Genomic DNA, 13,907 nt, shown 5'->3' on the forward strand with positions numbered 1-13,907 from the left:
CCTGGGTAATTTCAGATATTTGGCCCTTGTTCTATCTCTGTCCTTCATCTGATGCTCCATGGGAGGGTAAGAATAGGAGAGGAATAACCAGGAAAATCTAGCTCTTGCTTAAGCCCCCAAAACTAGTTCGTTTGTTCATTCATTCATTCATTCATTCACGTAGCAGGCATTTTCTGATCACTCAGTCTATGGCAGGTAAACGTTGGGCATGGGAATGGAAGGGATCCGGTACCTGCCCTCTACTGCCAGGCTAACCAAGGAGTTAGTGCAGCAACCACAGCTCAAGGTACGAGGAGTTAGAACAGACAGTTCCAGCAAAGTCCAGGGCTGCCTGCAGCCCTACTGAGAAAGGGATCCCAGGTAGAGGGACCTGAGGGGCAAAGGCCCAGAGGAAAGTAGTAGTGAGACTTCCTGAGCCTGGGGAACCGGATCCCTGTCTCCCACAGGCCTCCAGACTCCACACCCTGTGGACCCACAGGCTGGTTTTTCTGGTTTGCTCCTCCAGGACAATTTGCATATTTCCCAGAAGAACCATCCCGAAGCTGACAGCTGTTTTGAGACCTTGAGGGGAGGCCCACAGTTGTTGCTTGAAATCTGGGTAAATATTATTTACAGTTTCTTTCCCTTCAGAACCCTCATCGTTGTTTTAAATGGTCTTTTTGTAAATGTTCTGAGTTTACACATTGCTGTCTGCCCCACTGGAATACAGCTCCGTGATGGAGGGTTGTTGTCTGTCTGTCGTAGTCACCGCTGTGTCCCCAGCATGCAGGACAGTCCTGGCACATAGTAGAGCAATACGTGTTTATTAAATTAACTAACTGGTTAATTCTGGGAGGTGGTGAATTTTTATTTTTAGTTGACTTAGACCTTAAGAAAAGGTCTTTCAAGTTCTATAGAGACACGCCACTGCTTTTTATTTTTTAACTTTTTCCTTTAAAATAATTATAGACTACAGGCAGTTGTAAAAATAGTATGGGGAAGCCCTGCATATCCTCACAGCTCCCCGCATGGCCGTGGCCTTACAATTCAGTCTGACTCCTGCGCTGGGAGAACTTGGTCGGTCATAGTGTGGCTCCGACAGCATCCCCTCCAACCTCGTCTCCCCCTCCACACCCACTCGTTCAAACCCTGGCTGCACTGAGCATCTTCATGGTTCTTAAAAAGCATCTCCTCCCTTCTACCCTCTGCCCAGAACATGTTCTTCCTCCCCACCCCATCCCTGTCTGACATCACCTTCTCCAGGAAGCCAATTCTACATTCCAGGCGCCTTCTTTTTACCCCTCGACATGTGTTTCCTTCTTCACAGCATTTAGTCTGCTGGTTTGTCATCGTCTGTTTACTTGTCTGTCTCTTCTACTGTCCTGTTTCTTCACCTGGATTACTCTCCCACCCATCTGCAGGGCTGTCCCCTTTACTTCCTGCAGCCTCTGCTGGAATGGCACCTGTCGTCTGCATACCACAGTCACTTCCCTCCTGCCCATCACTTCCTATCCCCTCACTGCCTAATTGTACCCCGCCCCCGTGATCACTTCCTGACCAAATGTTTACTCATTTATTTGGCTGACTGTTAAGGGCATGGATCCTATAAACAGACCACTCAAATGCAAATCTTGATTCCACCGCTTACTAGCTATGTAATCTTGGGCAAGTTATTTAAATTATTATTATCATTATGCATTGGTGTATTATTGCCTGTGTCCCACCAGAACATAAGCCCCTTGAGAGCAGGGAATTTGACAGTTTTGTCCCCTGATCTGCCCCAAGGCCCAGAACAGGATATCATATATCATATATCCTTCTTCATTCATCCAGCAAGTAGTTAATTGAATGCCTATAACATTCAGGTCCTGCTCCGAAATCTGGGGTACACCCGTGAAGAAGTAACCAGGGGCCTGCTTTGAGAAGCAGATATTCTGTTTGTATACATAAGTAAATACGTATACAGACAGAATAGTTTGAAAATATATTAATTAAGATAGAACTAAGTATTATAAAAGTAGACAGGATGCTGGGAGAGAGGGACAGAAGAACTTTAGTCTGAAGACATTCGGGCTGAGGCCAGAAGGATGTCAAGGTCAGGGGAGGAGTGTCCCAGGCAGGGGTATTGGCAATGGAAGGAGACCAGTGTGGGTGTTTGAAGAGCAGAAAGACAGCAAGTGTGGCTGCAGTGTAGTGAACAAGCCGGGTGTGGGGGCCATGAGAAGGTTGGGGGCAGGCGGGGCCTCTCACACAGGGAGTTGTAGGCCATCCGAAGGGGATTGGCACTCATCCTGGTGCGTGGGAACCCTTCGGAGGCTTTTAAGCAGGCAAGTGACAGGATTGGTGTATATGAAAAAAGGCCACGTGGGCCACTGTGGAGAGGACGGATTATAGGGCTTCAGGAGTGTATTTGTTGAATGAATGAATGAATGAATGAATGAATGCATTTGGCCTGGGCTGAGCTTTGTGCACTAAGTCCGGGGCGGGGCGGGGGGGGGGGGGGGGGAGAAGTTGTTATGGTTGTTCATATATAAAATCGTACAATAATTATTAAATAATAATACAAAATAAACTTTGAATTTCAAGTATTCACAACTATAAACCTACTTGTGCCCCCTGTATATCCCCCTCTCCCTTGTGGTTAGAAGCAGGCCAGCTCATGCTTCTTTGATTAGAAGGTTGTTTATTCTTTTTTAAAAATATGTTTTTATTGATTTTAGAGAAAGAGAGAGAGGGAGAGAGAGAGATAGGAACATCTTTGAGAGAGAAACATTGATCAGCTGTCTCCTGCAATCCCCCTGATGGGGATCAAGCCCACAACCCAGGCCTGCACCCTGACCGGCAATTCAACCATTGACCTCTTGGTTCATGGGTCGACGCTCAATCAACTGAATCACACCAGCCGGGCAAGGTTGTTTGATCTTGAACTAAAAACCAACGTGGGTCTCCCTGGAGATCAGCCTAATAAAATGCCGTCTTGGGTAATAAGCACAATTACCGCAGCCTCTGAGTTGAAAATATCTCCTACTGGTGTTTGGTATGTCTTTTCACTTTCTTAAGGATGATGAAGTTCTTAATTTCAAGGAAGGCTGATGTATCAATCTTTTCTGTCAGGGTTGGGAATTTTTGTGTCCCATTAAGTAACCTTTGCCTACCCCCGATGCATTGCTCACTGGGATTTTTTCCTGCAGGACTGGAAATGGCCGCATGGGACAGACCCAGCCCCAGGCTGCATCAGGAGGCTGAGCCAGCTGTGGAGGGGGACCCACATCTGCCCACGGGCCGGGAGTTGTCCGAGGCCAACCGCTTTGCCTATGCCGCCCTCTGTGGCATATCCCTGTCCCAGCTATTTCCAGAACCTGAGCACAGGTGAGTGCTTTTGTCTCACAGAGGGAAGGTCATGCTTCCTCAGAGGCACCAAGCAGCCCACGAGGTATTGTGGGGCCCTAAAAGCAGGGGAGGGGGCGGGGGGGGGGGCGGGGAGTCATTGGTCTTGCCTTTAAGGAGCTCACAGCCTGATAGGGGAATATGACATCTCATTCCGCACTCACTCACTCATACCTTCACCAAGCATTTTCTGAGCACCTACTGTGTGCCAGCCATCATTTGAAGTACAGGGAAGGTATAGATGAACAAGGCAGACAGAATCCCTGCCCTCAGGTATGACACAGTTTAATAGGGGAATGAGATATTTATTCATTCATGTGACATGCACTTATTGAACTCCTATTGTGTGCTGTGTGTACCACAAGACCTGTTCAAGCCTGTCAAACTCAAAGGCTAATACAGTCCAAATAAACAAGGTTTATGTGGGCTGCAAAAAAAGCAAAAGCTTCAATTTTCATAGAAATGTAGGTTTATTTCGATAGATACATGCTGAATACAAAGGGCTGAAATATACGAATAATCATTAACATAAAGTATAGAACATTTTAATAAAAATTAATATTTTTTCTTGAACATTAACTTACCAGACACTGAATAACTGCACAAATTAATAAGCGTAATGCAAATAAACCTATTTTTTTTGTTCTCCAAAAGCGAAATATTTCCTGTTGTGCACACCAAGCAAGTCAGTACAAGACTAAAGATGTGGCAATTGGTTGCTAAAATATTCGCTGCTAGTATTAGTGGAGAGGAATGTTGTGCCTGCGCATAAGGCGCGTAAGGGAAATGAATGCAACATGATTATAATAATCAGTCATTAGTGAACATTGTAGTTCGTTATTAATAATTATGTATAACAGGATATTTAAAAATTAAGTTATGAAATTTTTATTAAAACGTTTCTTACATACCGTTATATTGGCTGGGCTGCAAAAATATTCTTTGTGGGCCGCATGCGGCCTGTGGGCTGCAAGTTTGACATGCTTGCTGTAGATAAAACCAAGCAGAGCAAGGCCTGGCTCCTGCCCTCCAGGTGCTTACAATTAAGGGGAGGGTACACACATGACTGATGGTAATAGCGGACAGATGGGGTGTCGTGGGAGCAAGAGTGACAGTTCGAATTACAGTGTTAATATCTGCCTTTGTCAATATCTAGCACGTGCATTAGATGTGTATTTAAAATTCTAATAGCAGGCTTGTTAAGAGCTCAGGCTTTGGCCTTGAAGGGCTTCAAGGATTCTATGGGGAAAGAGTTTAGAGGCAGGAGGAGGCCAGTGAGGAGGCTGATGGAGTCATCGTGGAAACCAGGACAGTGACCGAGAGGTGGAGTGATTCTAAATGTATAACAGTTAGGACTGATTCAAACCTAACTGTTAGGTCTGACAGAATGGGCTAATAATACTCACCCTTGCAGGGTGATTACAAGAATTAAATGATTGAAGAAAGGAGGTCAAAAGGTACAGACTTTTGTACAAGATAAATAAGTGCTAAGAATGTAATATACAGCGTGACTATATTCACACTGATGTATGATACACAGGAAAGTTGTTAAAAGAGTCAATCCTAAGAGTTCTCATCGAAAGGAAAACACTTGTTCTTTTTATGCTTTCTCTTTTTATTGTATTTATATGAGGTGCTATAAGCTAACTAAAGCTATTGTAACCATTTCACAATACATGTAAGTTAAACCATTATGCTGTATCCCTTAAACTTACACAGTGACATATATATATATATATATATATATATATATATATACACACACACACACACACACACACACACACACTGAGTGGCCAGATTATTATGATCTCTGAACGCATAATAATCTGGCCACTCAGTATATATATATATGTTAGAGGCCCGGTGCATGAATTCGTGCATGGGTGGGGTCCAGCCAGCCTGGCCAGGGGAAGGGGACATGGGCGGTTGGCTGGCCTGCCTGCTGGTCGAACTCCTGGTCGAGGGGACAATTTGCATATTAGCCTTTTATTATATAGGATATACACTGAGTGGCCAGATTATTATGCGTTCAGAGATCATAATAATCTGGCCACTCAGTGTGTGTGTGTGTGTGTGTGTGTGTGTGTGTGTGTGTAAAATGGAGGGGGGCGGATTAGATGAGATAATGTAGCACAGTGCCGGCACATAGTAGGTGTTCAATAAATGTACTGGTTACTTGCTAACTCTGGGACTTATTGTATTTGCCCCAGTTCCCTCATCTGTAAAATGGAGACAATAGGGAACTTCCTCCTACTAGTCAGGGTATTTGGAGCTGCAAGTAACAGGACACTGCACTAACAGAGATTTAAAGAATAGATTTTTCCCTCCTCACTTAATAGGAAATCAAAAGCCTTGATTCAGTGCCTCAGAAAGCCTTTGGGTTGGCTTCTCTGCATTCTCTTGGCCTTCCCCTCCAGATCATAACATGGCTGCTGCCGCTCCACACATCGCCTCCTCACAGGAAAAGGCCCAAGGCACAAAGGAGGCGGGCAGGGATTCCCCTCAAGTCTCTCTCGTCAGGCAGGAAATCTTTCCCAGAATATGCCAAGAAGGCTTCTGGCTAGATCCAGTCACTTGCCTGAGCCTCACCTGCAAGGGGGGGGGGGGGGGGGGGCTGGGGAAGAATCAAGGCCCTTGCCATTCCTGACCTCCACATGAGAGGTGGGTTCTGCTGGCCAGGAAGGGGGGTTCTGCTGGGGAGTTACTGCCTCAGAGAAGCAGCATCGTCGGAGAGGGCGCTTGTGAGGAGGGAATGTGTGGGTGGCCCCGCAGAGCCTGGCGCCGAGCTACTGCCCAACACATATTGGATATTCTCATCATTAATAATGGAATCACATCCTCTATCTGCAGGTTAGACTATATCTCGTTGGATATTCTGTTCCCAAGCAAGCCAGAGTCCTATCTCCTGCAAGGGCCCAACTCTCCCCTGCTCCTGCCTGTGCCATATCTGGGAAGCCTCCATCTTTCCAGAAGCTTCCTCTGGCCTGATCATCCCCTGCCTGATAAGCTGATGCATAGATGGGGAAGAGCTCTGTGTACTTTGTTCACATAAGCAAATATTTATGAGCCTAGAGAGTGTGCCAGGCCTGTGCTGGGCACTGCCTGGGAGAGCACATAGGAAAGTGGGTTATTGTCCGGGGTCTTCCCCCATCCCCCACCCGCCATGAGTTCTAAGCACATGGGGCTGGAAGCATTTGCCTTGGGGCACGCCTTCCTGAAAGTTTCTGATTTGGTTTCTTTCCACGTGGCTGATCTTGGTTTTCCTGGGCCCAAAACGTGTTTTAAAGACAGCCTCAATCTTCTTATAGCTGTTGGCTTCAGTAATCTTAGGAAAATACTCGGTGGCCGTTTTTGTCCACATGGGGTATAAAAGCAAGCCTTTAAAATACTTCTTACCGTGCTATAAATGTCACAGATGCTGTTTTCTACGATTAATTCTACTTACTAAACACGGAGATACGAATGAGTAGAACAGGTGGGCAAACGTTTCCTGTAGAGGACGTGGTATTTTAGCTGCGGGCCATGTGGTCTCGGCCCCAGTCCCTCGGCTTTGCTGTTGCAGCCTAAAAGCAGCCGGACACAGTCGGTAAAGGAACGGGTGTGACTGACTGTGTCCCAATAAAACTTAATCTGCGGGAACGGGCTGCAGGCCAGATGTGGCCGCCTGGTGGGCCCCTGGGGACTAGGAGGAGCTCTGGACTCAGGTCCAGGCTCCCTGGACCCCGGGTGAAGCTCTGCCCTTCGCATCAGTGGCGCCCTTGATAAGGCATTTAATCTCTGCGGCCCAGGGCCGCCCCTGCGAGGTTCGGTGAGGATGAAAGGGAATGTTGGATGCACCTGCTCAGCCAGCGCCTGGCACAGGGTGAGGCCCAGGTCTGTAATCCCTGGAGAGGGCAGTCCCTGCAGTGGGTAAGCATGGCCTCTGGAGCCAGACAGTTGTGGCCTTGAACCCTGGAGCTGCCCCATAACCCCTCCGGGCCTGGGTGTCCTTGTATCTAGAATGGGGGGTGAAAGCAGTACCTCCCTCCCTCATGGGGATTGGTGGGAAGTAAACAGGCTTCGGCCGCCCCAGCTCTAAGGACTGGGATGGGTGGGCTGCCTGGGATCCGTGGGGCTGGGACCAGGTGGTGCAAGCAGGAGGCCTTCTGACATTGTCCCCGCCACCAGGGAGCTCGGCTTGTCCCTAAGAGGCCTGATTCCACCCGATCTGCAGAACTAGGGGTGTAGAACCCAGTACAGGGAGCCCCAGGACAGTGGGGTCGAGGCAGGCTGGGCTGCTGGGTTTAGAGATAGGCCTGACTCTGGGCTGGTGTGATCACCTCCTAACTAATGCCCGTGTTCCACATCTCCTGCCCACCCACCGCTGCTCACCGTTCTCGCTGCCACAAGCGTAACTTTGAGTCAAAGCCTGGTGTGGATTCTGTCGCTGTCCCCAAAATGCCATGTGCTTCCTGCAGCCGTGTCTCAGCTCCGAGGGCTCCTCCCCTAGAGCGATCCAGCCATCCTCCATCCAGGGACTCCTGTGGGACTCAACTCTAATGCCTGCTGTGGAGAGAGGCCCACGGGGGCAGTGGCGTGGGGAGGACAGACTCGTCCGCTGCACTTTATCTGCTTCTGAGTGTCTGCCTTTTCCCGAGAAAGCACATCCTGGGTGGTCCCCAACAGCGGCAAGTCTCCTTCTGTGGGAACCCTTTTCTAGTCGCTGCTGCTCACCTCCCCAGGCCGGTCTGGGGCTCCCTCTCTGGGCTCACCAGGGCTCGATTCCTGCCCCTCTCCTCGCAGACCACATGCCACCGGGATGAGTTCGTTATTTCCCTGTGTCCCCGCGCTGTGAGCTTCTCATCAGAGGCTGCATCTCGCTCTCTCTGGTTCCTCAGCCCCTAGCACAGCCCCGGCCCAGGCCGGGCCCAGGGCACTTGGTCAGGAACGGCTCGCTGGCCTCGTTCCTGTGGTTTATCAGCCTCTTTGGTCAAAGGTTTGGTGGGCGAAGAAGCTAGAATCCCGCCACCTGAAATCTGTATCCCGTGGGCCGCAGGCACCATGGTTATGGTGGATGTGCTGGCTGTTCGCATCATGAACGTGGCTCATCTAAGCTTCCCAGTGGCTGAGTGAAGTGCAAATCTGAAAGCTTTCGGATCTGAGTCGTGTCTGTCTTTCAGCTCCTTCTGCGTAGAGTTTGTGACGGGCCTGGCCAAGTGGCTGGAGTTGTCCGAAGCCGTCCTGCCGACCATGACTGCTTTTGCCAGCGGCCTGGGAGGCGAAGGAGCCGACATGTTTGCTCAGATTTTAACGAAGGACCCCATCTTGAAGGACGACCCGTTGGTGATCACCCAGGTACACCCACCACCCGGCTGCCAGGGGAACCAGAACAAATGGTTTTCTAAGTCAGGCTCAAACTGCTTCTAGTGGGGTGGGGGAGTTGGAAGATAAAATATTTCATCAGAATAACGGATGATGATGATGATGATGATCATAGCTATGTTAAGTGATAATTATTGAATATCTACTATTGATTTCATGTATTACTTAAATAGTGCTTCATATGTGCTAGTACCTTTACAAATATTAACTCATTTAATTTTCAAAGCAACTTTATGAGGTTGGTAGTGTGAGCATTCCCATTTTGGAGATGAGAAAACTGAGGTCCAGGGCGATTAAGTAACTTGTTGTTCAAGGTCATGCAGCTCACACGTGGCTGAGCCCGGATTTGAACCTTGGCACCCTGACTCCAGAGCCCCGGCTCCTGCTGCCACGCTGTGGTGCTTTTGTTCAGAAGCAGCAGCTTTGCTGTGTGCCCTTGGGCATGTCCCTCACCGGCTCTGTGTGCAGTTAACACAGGCAGCTTGTGACATGGGCTGTTGGTGGGTCAGCTGCGCAGGTTTCAAACAGCCCTTCCTCTCCTTCATTTCACTCCCCGAAATGCTCACACACTCATTTGTTTGCTTACTTGTTTGTCTGGCTCACCACTAGAGTATAAGGCAGAGATACCGTCTGTCTTGTTCTCCCACTTAGTAAGCGTCAATACATATGTGTCACATGAGCAGGCCGATTACATATCAACTTACTGCCAATTTCCGTTACTTTTCCCCAGGACCTGCTGAGCTTCTCACTCAAGGATGGTGAGTTGATTTTCTACGCTCTGTAAACTGTGGGTGCCCGTCTCCACCCGGGAAAGCCCGTGATGGGCTGCCACCTGTGGCCCGGTTCCCTGTGGTGATTTTGGTACAAGGAAGGGGAACCCCATTCAGTCGGGGGGCCAGAGCATTTCGTTCGTGCCAAGCACTATGGGGCACTTCTCAGCGGTCATTTCATTTATTCCTCGCCATGCCTGTGGTTTTACCTTCTAAGTAGTTCTTGAATCCGGCCCCATCTTCATCTGCACCCACCACCCTGGTCTGAGCCACCATCCACCCCTCCTGGATGACAGCAGGGCTCTCCTCCCGGGTCTTCCTGCCATCACTCTGGCCAGCAGTTTGGCCTCCACCCTGCAGCTCAAAGGATCTTCCTGCACATCGACAATGCTGCCTCCTGGCTCCTACCCACGGCCACTCCTGCTGCCTCCTGGTGGGCTGGCCCCTCCCCCTCCTGATCTCTTACCATGCACGCCCTCCCCTCTTCCCACGCCGGCCTCCCTGAGTGCACCCTGCTCCTGGCACCATGGGTCTTTGCACGTGCCCCTCCCCTGGCTGGAGAATGTGCTGCTCCTCTTGCCCAGGTGCTCTCTCCCTCTCCCTCATCCCTCCACTCAGTAACCACTTCCCAGGGAAAGCCCCTCGCACGCCTCGGTATGATGTCAGCCAAGGTTGCCGTTGAACACCCACTGCACGCTGCTTTGCTTGGTAACTGGCTAAGCTCCATGGGGGCAGAGCCATGCCCGGTTTTCTTCACCACATACTTCCAGCTCCTGCACATAGTAAACACTCCGCAAACATCTGTAGAAGAATTAATGGGATGGATCCTAGTGTTCTGTTTTATGGACGAGGACGTTGGCTCAGAGCGGTTAAGCAATTTACCCACGCTTGCTCATAAGTGGCAGTTCAGGATTTCACTACATTCGTTTCCTAGGGCTGTTGTAACCAAGTACCTTAGATGGGTGGCTTACAGCAACAGAAATTTATTCTCTCACAGTCCTGGAGGCCAAAAGTGTGAAAGCAAGGTGTCAGTGGGTCCTGCTCTCTCTGAAGGCTGTAGGCGAGAATCCTTCATGCCTTTAGCTGCTGACAGCTCCAGGTGCTCCTTGGCTGTGGCTGCATCTCCTTGGCTTGTGGCTGCATCACTGCCGTCTCTGCCTCCATCCTCCAGGGCTTCCTCCTCCCCCTTCCTTTCCTCTCCTCTGCACGTCTCTCATAAGGACATTGTGCAAGGTGACTTCACCTTGAGATCTTTAACTTAATTACGGTAATCCGCCCCCCTCATCTGCAGTTTCACTTTCCATGGTTTCAGTTACCCGTGGTCTACCACAGTTCGAAAATATTAAATGGAAATTTCCAAAAATAAGCAATTCATAGCTTTAAATTGCACACCATTCTGAGTAGTGTGATGAACTCTTGAAGTCCTGCTCCATCCGGCCTGAGATGTGAATCATCCCTTTGTCCAGCATATCTGTGCCATGTATGCCACCCTCCCGTTAGTCACAGAATAGCCACCTCAGTTATCAACTCATTTATCAGAGAGAGAGAGAGAGAGACCACCATCACATAACTTTTATTGCAGTATATTGTTATAATTGTTCTATTTTCTTATTAGTCATTGTTTCTCTCTCACCGTGCCTAATTTATAAATTAAACTTCCTCACAGGTCTGTATGTAAAGGAAAAAATGTGGCATATATAGAGTTCAGTACTACCCACAGTTTGGCATCGACTGGGGGTCTGGACCAGGGTCATAGTTGGGCCATCTATTCAAGTCCCTCCCCACAAGCTCCATGAGGGCAGGGCCTTGTCTGGATTGCATATCATCGCATCTCAGCATCTGTAGCACTTTTGGGCATACGGTGGGCAATTAGTACTGGATGGATGGATGGATGGATGGACAGATGGACAGATGAAAGGATAAATGGATAGGATGATGGATATATGAATGCATGCATACATGGATGGATGGAAGGACGGGTAGAATGGACAGATGGCCTTTCTTCAGAGGACGAGCTTACGCACTAGCAGGGTTCAATCTCTGCTGCAGACATTGATGAGGTGGGCACACAGCAGAGGAGGAGGCTCTCTCTGGATTTCACTTGGGTGTGAGGCGAGGTGATTAGTCATGAAATCAGCCCAGGAGATCAACATGAACAGCTGCATTTCTCGCAACTTCCTGGAAGGTTGACCTTTACGGACAGTATGAGGATCTGAGTCACAGAACGATGCCATCTGGGCAGCTGGATGGAATTTTCAGGGAGTGCTAATCATTTTTTTCTCCTCATCCTGTAACAACCCACAAAGCTCTCAGCACACACAACTGAAACAATACGTCTTTTGTGTGTTGAAGGTTAACCTCAATGTGAGCTAACGCTAAGCCGGGCTTTTGGCCCTTGGCACAGTGGCCGTTTGGGGCTGGGTCCTTCTCTGTGGTGGGGCCATCCTGTGCAGTGTAGGATGTTTAGCTGCATCCCTGGCCTCTAGTCAATTAGACGCCAGAAGCACTCCCTGAGTGCTGACAACCAGAAATGTCTCCATACATTGTCACATGTTCTCAGGGGTCGGGCGGGGGGGGGGGGGGCGGGGGGGACACAGCAAACACAGCCCTGGTCAAGAGATAATGCTCTAGGACCCCAAATTTGGCCATCTCAGGTGGGGCTGCTTTATCTGTAGTCGGCAATCTTTACAAGGTATTCTAGTTGCTCTTCTAGGTCCCGAACATAGCTTGTGAGGTATTGCATAGTATCTAATCCTCAGATCAACTGCTCAGGCAGGTCCTGTTATGCCCACTGGCAGGAGAAGAGAGCCTACTCAGTAGGTTAAGTAGCCCAGGACTGCCTTTCAAACGTTCAAAATGCCATTTAAGGCAAAGCCGGTCTCCTTGTGAACTCGGCGTTGGTGCCCTGGAGACTTAAACTGCATCGTGGTTTTTGCCCTCTGAACTCTGAAGCCAAAGATAGCATCAACTCTAGGCCAAGGGACCTGCGGAGGTGCACGCTGCATGGGACGGAGCAATCCCTACCGCAAACTTGGCTCTCCTCTCTGGCTTGGTCTTTATGACTGGATCGCAAGCCCTGCCTCCCTGATGAATCAGAAGGGTGAGAGATATTGGTCTTCAGTTGTGGTGAAATGCAAACATTGTCACCTGGTTGCTGGGTTCTCCATCAGCATCCTAGAGCATCATACAACTTGTTACCAGCATTAACACTGGCTGGACCATTCATTCAGCAAATAGGAACTGAGCACCCGGTGCATGTGCCAGGCCCTCTGCTGGGCCCTGGGAGTAATTTTAACCATAGCTGATCCTCACTGAGTGCCTGTCAGCCCTGAGCTCAGTGTCTTATGCTAATTTTGTCAACCCCTCAGCAGCTCTGGGATGTCAGCTCCAAGTCCAGCAGCCTGGCCACCAAGATCCTTGAAGTGACCCTTACACGAGGCTGCCACTCTAGAGCCCCGTGCCTGAGGATACCCTGGGAGATTATCTGTGCCCCTGGCAGCCTGTTCCACGGCAGCCTTAACGAATGGAATAAAAATTAGTCACTAATTATAATTGCCGCCAATTAAGCCACCATGGCCAAGGCTTGGTTAATTTCCACAGCTCGGTTATCACCTGGTGCAATAGTCTCTGATCCTATGAAGGCACAGCGAGCTCCTTTGTTTGGAGCTTTAATTGGCCCAATAACCCCAAGATACAACATGCAGTTGTCTGTTCCCCAGCACGTAGACAGTTCCACATCGAGGTAGGCCGCCAAGGGCAGCTGGGCAAATGCTGCCAGACTGTAGCTCGCTCTGAGGACCCTAGTTCAAGGAAGGTTCAAGGAAACCTCAAACTTCAGGACTTGAGGCTGCATCTTGTCAAAGGCTAGCCACTACTACTTTAGTATAATATTACTAGAGGCCCGATGCATGAAAATTCATGCACTGGAGGGGGCCTCCCTCAGCCCGGCCTGCCCCCTCTCACAGTCTGGGAGCCCTCAGGGGCGGGAGGCGACCTGGTGATCAGGAGAAGGCGATGCCCCCATCATACCTCTACTGCTGCCACTGCCGGCAGCACAAGCCTAGGCCGGCCCTGGTTACCTGAGCCTCGGGCGGCCCTGGGCAGCTGGGCAGCTGCCATCCGAGGCTGGCCTGCACCTTGGGCCAGCCCTGGGGGGCTGTGGGGCTGAGGGGACTGGGGGACTCCAAAGGCAGGCGCGCGGAGCGGCCAGACTCACCTGTGGGCGGGCCCGGCCGTGCCGCATGCCTGCTGCCCCAGCAGGGCTGAGGGGACTGGGCACCGCCATCTTGTGGCTATGGGTACCGCCATCTTTGATGGCGTGGCAGTCAAATTAGCATATTCCCTTCTTATTGGCTGTGGGTGCCACCAGCTTTTGTGAGGGTGTGATGGTCAATTAGCATATTCCCT

The 13,907-nt window shown here is 49.9% G+C and overlaps 1 protein-coding gene across 7 annotated transcripts in view; it reads left to right on the forward strand.

Annotated features, from left to right (window-relative positions):
• The window catches only part of TMCO4 (transmembrane and coiled-coil domains 4), a 71,975-nt gene that overhangs the window by 9,307 nt on the left and 48,761 nt on the right, over positions 1–13,907 (forward strand). For 4 of the 7 annotated variants that reach the window (XM_079777994.1, XM_079777999.1, XM_079777998.1 and 1 more), the window contains exons 3-6: positions 506–598; positions 3,171–3,348; positions 8,529–8,703; positions 9,461–9,488. In XM_079777994.1, the coding sequence (XP_079634120.1) occupies positions 3,179–3,348; positions 8,529–8,703; positions 9,461–9,488 (373 nt within the window). In that variant the 5' untranslated portion in view covers positions 506–598; positions 3,171–3,178. The remainder of the gene's footprint in view (positions 1–505; positions 599–3,170; positions 3,349–8,528; positions 8,704–9,460; positions 9,489–13,907) is intronic. The other 3 variants (XM_079777997.1, XM_079777995.1, XM_079777996.1) reach the window with 1 other exon arrangement.

Source organism: Cnephaeus nilssonii, assembly GCF_951640355.1.
Source record: "Cnephaeus nilssonii genome assembly, chromosome: 7".
NCBI lineage: Eukaryota > Metazoa > Chordata > Mammalia > Chiroptera > Vespertilionidae > Cnephaeus > Cnephaeus nilssonii.